The 7,378-nt window shown below is 34.8% G+C and overlaps 2 protein-coding genes across 3 annotated transcripts; one reads left to right on the forward strand and one right to left on the reverse strand.

Annotated features, from left to right (window-relative positions):
• LOC107605344 lies at positions 365–3,272 on the forward strand. 2 transcript variants are annotated; one of them, XM_016307200.2, is made up of 4 exons: positions 365–603; positions 1,685–1,807; positions 2,449–2,551; positions 2,649–3,272. In XM_016307200.2, exons 1-4 carry the CDS (start codon positions 509–511, stop codon positions 2,880–2,882), a joined length of 555 nt encoding a protein of 184 aa, XP_016162686.1. In that variant the 5' UTR covers positions 365–508; the 3' UTR covers positions 2,883–3,272. The 2 variants fall into 2 exon arrangements, with proteins under 2 accessions (XP_016162686.1, XP_020960818.1); XM_021105159.1 differs by lacking the exon at positions 1,685–1,807 and having other exon boundaries at positions 372–603.
• Positions 3,865–7,049, reverse strand: LOC107605345 (adenine nucleotide transporter BT1, chloroplastic/mitochondrial). Its single transcript, XM_016307201.2, has 3 exons — positions 6,117–7,049; positions 4,783–4,944; positions 3,865–4,671 (listed from the first exon to the last, which is right to left on the reverse strand). Exons 1-3 carry the CDS (start codon positions 6,723–6,725, stop codon positions 4,198–4,200), a joined length of 1,245 nt encoding a protein of 414 aa, XP_016162687.1. The 5' UTR covers positions 6,726–7,049; the 3' UTR covers positions 3,865–4,197.

The raw sequence follows: 7,378 nt of genomic DNA on the forward strand, positions 1-7,378 counted from the left end.
AAAAAATGAGAAAATAATATACCCAAATATAAAACAATACACTGTAAACGTGGATAAGATTTTAGATTGAGTCGATGTTAAACATTTAAACTAAGTTAATTTGAGGTTGATGAAGAGATTGTATAAAAAAAATGAGTAAATAATTATTTTGATAGCTAAAAGATTTTGATTTTGATAAAATAGACCTTAATTTTTGTTGATAAAATAAATTTTTAAATATCAACCCCATTTAACAAATAGTATGGGCTATTTTGTCAAAATTAAATATTTTTAATGCTAAAATGACTATATACTAAAAAAATGTATACCTTAGGCCATATTTTAATTTTTTATTTTTAAATTGATCCAGTCCGTCAATGAAAACATTGAAAAGAATCCAATCTGAACCGAAGGGTTTTATGGTAAAACCGCAAAGTCTTCCTCACGAGTTTGCCTCTTCACTTTCCAAACACGAGAGAGTTCAGAGAACATTTCAGAAAAGAGGAAGAAGAGGAAGGAGGCGCTAAAAATGTCGTTTATGAGAGGAAATTTGCTCTCTAAGACTAAAAAACTCGTCAAGGGAATGGCCAAGGCCGAACCCCTCTGGCTCAAAGCCATGGAAGAGTCAGTTACTTTCTCTCTTCCTTTCTTATTATTGGGATTTATGTTTGAACCCTGATTTTGGATTCAATCTCTTCAACTACTGCAATTAATTGGGCATTTAACATGGCTTCAGTCAAATATTTTGCTTTCAGATTTCAGTTTAGATTGTAAATTTATTTATGTATTTATTTATTTTTTTCTGGGTGGGAACAATGTTATTTGCTGGGAAATTTTAAAGGGGCGCGATGCAAATCATTCAATTTGAACGCATGAATAATTAGGACATGAATTGAAGATGTGTTTGTTCATGATTATATACTCAACGCCCTAGCTTAAAGAAACAATCATATTAACCCTGAGGCATAGAAGGCATTGCAATAGCTAGGAAAATTACCAAACAGTGGAAGCTTTAACATGGCTGGACTCATAATTCTTGTCAAATTTAGGTTTTTTATATCAATCATGAGAAGCCTTGTGCATTTTATTTCATATTATTGTTAATGTTATAATTATTTTCTTTTTTCATTCTCACTGAATCAATGTAAGCATTTTTAGGTTGGTTATTATTTACTTAATTCTTCAAGTTGTGTGATACCAATCTTCTAATGCTGTAGAGGCAGAATCTTGCCTTAGGCAGTTTAGTTATGTTCGACAAAGGATTTCGGAGGCCCCAGTATTTAAGAGAGTATCAAATGCAGAATAGTCATTTAGCTAGAGAGGTAGAGGGAAGCTTAAGAAAATTATAAGGAAAATTATTTTTAAAAAAATTAAATTTAATGGGTTGAAGTTTGAATATGGTTATGATTCACAATAGAGTAAGTGTATCTAATGGAGGGTAGTCTTATAGCTAGAGATAGAGAATGAGACATAGGAAATTATATGGGAAGTTATTGAAAAACTTTACATACAAGTTGTTTAGACATGGATATGATTCACAAAAGAGTATATTGACGGCATTTGATCCATGTAGTTTATTCCACCTAATGAGACAAAGCATAGCTGTTGTTATCGTAGTTGTAGTAGTGTTAATATTTTTCATGGTCATTTTTTTTCCCATAAGGGTGACCACTTTCCTGTATTCTCTTCTGACTGTGTTTACTAGAGCTCCACCAGCAACATTTCCTCGAGCAGAGGGTAAAATTCAAACCATTACTCTTCCTGAGGATGCCTACGTGAAGAAATTTTACAAAAAATATCCGGATTCGAAATACCATGATCCAATCAAGTATGCCCTTTTTCTCCTACCTCTGTGTATCCAGTTACAATATTCAAGCATCAATCATTCTTTGTGTTGTCGTGTGATGTACTGCTATCTTGATGAGTTTGGTTTCTACAGTGTGATATGTATGATGTGGTCATGAGGGGACTGAGTAGCTAAATATGCATTGTTGAACTAGTCATGTTGTGAACAGTGTCAGCCAAGCCAATAGCCTGTTCGCAACTTTGCACTTGAACAGTATGAAAGAGTCTATAAGTTTTTTGGGCTGCTATCTGATTATTTTGTGCTTTCTTATGTTTTATGATAGTTGTGTGGTCCTCAAACCTCAAGTGCTATTTTTCCAATACAAATATGGCATGGTTCACATTGTTTCTCAAGTTATGTGTTAGCGCTATTGTTAATCTGTGCCGCACATACATAAAAAAAGGGATTAAGTTATGCTGGTTTTAGCAATTTTCTAAGAATCCTAAATCCGTCATTGGAATATCTTTTAAATACTTCCAAAGAGTAGTGTACTGTAAAAATTTCAAGTTGCCTCCAGTTTTGTCATGAAGTCTCGTACGTAGCATAGCCCTTGTCTGCATGTCTATGCTATTTAGCATCAAATGTTGTAGTCAATGATTCCTTTGTATGTAATGTTGGAACAGGATATCTGCTTTTGATCATCCTCCGTCACGTATATATGCCTTGAGGGTTCTTGAGTTGAAAGAGCAGGGCATAAATGAGGAACAAGCAATGGCTGTAGCTGATGTATGTAACCTGAAATTTCCTGCATATGATGATCATTCTACAATCTGTTTTCTCCCTTTTGTCCTCTAATGATTAGTTGAAATTTCTTCTTTCTTAGATGGAATATCTGGCAGAGAAGAAGGAAAAGAAGAAAGCATATGCTCGCTTGAAGCAAATTGCGCGTCTTCAAGGAAAGAAACCTCCTCCAAACCCATATCCCAGTGCCATCAAGGAGATACAAGCCGAGGAGAGGAAATACGTTCGTGATCGTTTCCACAATCCCAAGATACGCGAAATTCTGGAGCAACAAAAAGCGGAGGCAAACCAGAGATTTGGAGATAGTGGTTGGTAATGTATAGGCTAAGTTACAACGTATTGAGACTTTATCTCTTGATCAAATGAGCTATAACAATAATATTGGCCAATTAGCTACTGGAGTGCATGCCATAACATTAAAGGTGGGATTATCATTTGTCGCATTAGGTTGAATGCACTAACAAATTGTGTCAAAATTTTATTCAAGCATCATTCTACCAACAAAAGTGTTTAGTTGCAAACCTTTACTATTAGTTAAGGTTCCGTTAGCTATCTACTTTGTTGTTAATTTGTCTGTTAAGTGGTTTGTTTATGTTGGATTTTGTTTGCATAAGTATGAAAATTTTTCCGTCATAATTCAACATTAAGGATCTGTTAAGTGGTTTAGAAATATTTGCCAATGTTTTTAGAGTTTGGCAATGTTATATAGCATTCTTTTTACCAGTTTCATCTAGTAAGATTGAAATTCTAGTGCAAATAGTTAGATTCATTTGTAACATTTGAAAGTTTAACCTTCACAGTTTATAGCATTGTAAAATACTTAATCAGTCATTACAATTTATGAACGGAGAAAAAAACGAGAAAGTGATCTCCAAACCATTCGAGCAATGTGTGCTGTGTCAAAACATAATTTCTTCTAAAAATGATTTCCTAAGCGTTATTATTTTTGGGCATAATATACATTCCATTATTATCTTATGGACATATCATGCCACACCAAATATATATGCCGTTTACATGGTTGAATATAAAAGTAACCTACTTTCAAAAATCTTTTTGAGAAAAGCTCATTCAAATAAGGGTCTATAGCACGAGAAGAGATGAAATTTCTCAACAAAACATAAAAATATATCTTAGTACCAAGTAACAAAAGAAATAAAATTAAAATCGTTGCCAGCATCCATTTCTCTGACAACTAAATTGATGTCCTACAAATATTTCAAGGACCAATTTTCACCCGTAACCATTATTATTTTAAGATTCAAACTTTAGTGGGAAGCTAAAAATAACAGACAAGAGAAATGAAAAACTCTATGAACATGATAGCACAACCACCCTTTATCCTTTTGGGTCTTTTACACTGTAACAATGAGCAGTTAGTAAGAAACCAAGTACTGACTACCAAATATAGCTAGGTGCCACTAGAAATGATTGCAAAAAACAAGCCATAATTCCATTCTCAATTGCCTATCAAAACTGAATAGAGGATAAAAAAGAATCCAATAATCTAAAAGAAATCCAAAATAATTTAACCAAGTAGTCATTTGAAGGGGAAAAAATTGCACCTCTTCCTCTTAATAGCAATCTTAGGTCATTGCTTTATAAGCCTTAGATAGCTAAATAAACTCATTCTATTCTTCATCATCATCCTCTACTAGTATCCTCTTGCAAGCTTCATAGCACATGAAAGAGATACCTGCAGCTGGCACCAACTTCATGCAGCTAGGTCCCAACCCTCGATACAATCCTTGAATACCTTCTTGTTCAAGTATGCTTGCAAGGGCATGAACAACATTCTTGTAAACTTGCCTTCCACTGAGTGCCCCCACTTGCATATGCTTGCGAGCCACTTCGAGTGGAAAAGTTGCGCTACTCGATATGGCACCAGCAGCGGATCCTATCAAGAGCGTTTCAATGTTTCCAATCTTGTCTTGTTTGAAGATTTTCTTGTATGCTTTTCTTAATGTGTCGTATGCAAAGTAGTTGGTGGCAGAATATGGAATTACACCAATAAGACTTGGGGCGAGTCCTCGATAAAGTTCACCAGGACCTTCTTGTTGAATTATTTTCAAGAATGCATCAACTAAACCATTATAAACACCTCTCTGCAAAATCACCAACGCAGCTTAAATTTTGTTTCCAATTTTCGGTATGATGCTTAGAAGATACATATTGAAAAGAAAATCACACTCTGGTTTGATTTTATAAGTGTGCACCTGGATGGTCAGTCGAGTTTTGACCAACTCTAGAGGATATGTGCATATAGTTGAACTAACTCCGGCACAGGCACCTGCAATCAATGACGCAGGAATAGGAAGCATGGCCTGCTCCCCAGGCTTTGGTGACAGATTCTTGTTAACTGTGTCATAAGCAAATAGCTGTGCAGAAACAAATGAAATATAATGAGACAGATGAGCATTAGTGCAAGAGTAGATTTGATCACTATCTAAAAGACAACAACTCTTTTCAAGATGTGAATTGTTAATATATAAAAAAACGGGTCACAGAAGAAAATGTTTGAAACAAGCATAACTTGTCATGGTTTGAAAGATGAATTTTTATCTTTTTAAAGTTTTATTTAAAGAGTAAACAAAAGATAATGAGATTCGATGCTTTTCTTTCCTGAAAACAAAGCATATTCCCTTAATTGCAAATATGGGACTTCTCATCATGCGTATGATTTTGGTATTCCATCACTAAAATAAATTAACCAAGCTCATCATGCCATCCCCACCAAAAAAGCAAATCTACAAAGATCAAATAGCTACACCAAAATACGGCCAACGAAAGTGATAATAAACACTTCAGTTTATGCTGAAAATAAAAGGTAATTAACCTCATTAAAAGACATGAAAACTATGGAAATCTAGTGAAGAGGATTAAAGGATAAAGATTCTGAGCTACTTAAATTAAGTGATCATGGATGCATTAGAGACAAGTTGCATTTTGACCTTTCTAAAGGGCCATCTAATATGCTTAAACACTCGTCCAACCTGAGGCAGTGGATCCTCTCAATTCGAAAATCCACTTGGCCCTTTCAAGTCATGTGGATTTTCATGGTTAATTGACAAAATGGCCATAGCATAGATGCACAAGAGTATCGAAAACAAGAGAGTTAAAAAAAAAAAGGCTCTTTATCAACATTATTGAAAATATGATTTAACACAACCAGCTTCAGGATCTATGAGGTAATAAAGGAGATGCAACATATAAAATTGAAAGTTAGGCATAACATTTTGACAGCATAACATTCAACTACTTGTAACAAATATGTATAGCATAGTAGCACATGCTACATGAATTGAAGGCTATAACAGACATCTATACTTAGTAGAAAACCTTTAGAGATAGATTACTTCACAAACTACCTATTAGTATTATCATTCAGATGAATTATTCTACTATTCATTGATAAATTTTTTGATCATACATATAGCTAACCAACAAATACTCATTCAATTTCTTACAGATACAACAAATTGATCTTAAAACTTATAACTAACAACTACATACAACAAAAAGCATTGAAAATGCATAATATATTTATTACCTCAATAGCCTTGCTAGGAGCAACCCTGATGACATTGACAAAATTACCCCTGAACAATCCCTTCCAGCCATCAGTCTTCATGATATTCTGAAACACCTCACCTGTTGAATGGCCACTACTCCCAACCATCAAATGAGTTCTTATTGTCTCCAATGGCGCCACGCAAGTTCGCGAAATTGCACCCGCGAATGCACCACTAATCAACCTCCTCAGTGAAGGGTTCTTCACCTTAACCTTCATCTTAACCCCAAAAAACCCAGCCTTTTTCTTCTTCCCCTTAACACCTTCCTCTTCCTCCATAACTAACTCCTCCGATTCAGAAACAATCTTCACTTTCCCTTCTGAATGCACGTACTTCACGTACAACTCAGTGCAGGGGATTCTGACTCCATTGTTGCTTCCTTGGGAATCAGAAGAGGGAGAAGGTGTAGGGTTTGGTGCACCAAACCCCATTCCCATTTGACCTACGCTTGCGAACAATCCACCTGGGTTGAGAGCCCATTCAGAATGAGAAGAACCTAAACCGGAAACAGAGAGAAAAAACCAATCGTTTTGTTTTCGGTTATCATCATCGTGGTGAAATCGCTGAATTCCTGTTCTTCCACCCATGAATTGATGAACCTAAAACCTTGTGTGACAAAACCTGTTATTCCTTTCCTCCCCAGTTCCCAAGGTTTAATAAATAAATAAAATAATTAAAAAATAAAAATGATTTTAGCTTGGAAGGGTTGGTGAACGAGAGGGATATTAAGAAGGAAAAACTGTTAAATGGGAAAGGCGATGAAAACGAGAGAGATAATATAAGGTGGCGGCAGCTACAGAGAGGTGTTAGGTGAACGTGAATCTTTCTTAGCGTAGCGCTGCTCTCTCTCTCTCTCTCTCTCTCTCTCTCTTTCAAGTGTTCAACACATTAGAAAGAGTAGTAGAAATGTGGATCTGTCTTATGTTATTTATACTTGCAAATTTGATTGATTCATGTACTTTATTTCGTTGTTACTTGTATGTTGTATCGACATCATATGATTTTTTTTCTTTCCCCATTTTTGTTAAATAAATAAATTAAAGCAAATTTATCATATTATTATTTATAAAAAAGGATTTCATGAAATGTTTTTATTTGATGTGAACGTTTTCTTAATTCAAAAAACTAAAATTAGAGGACCAATCCCTGTTATTTTTTGGTTTGGTTGGAAGTCTGGGTTGGTGTAACGAAGTTTGGGAAGTGAATTCAAAGAGATATATTCTTCTTTATTTGACATAGT

Source organism: Arachis ipaensis, chromosome B06, assembly GCF_000816755.2.
Source record: "Arachis ipaensis cultivar K30076 chromosome B06, Araip1.1, whole genome shotgun sequence".
Classification (NCBI taxonomy): Eukaryota; Viridiplantae; Streptophyta; class Magnoliopsida; order Fabales; family Fabaceae; genus Arachis; species Arachis ipaensis.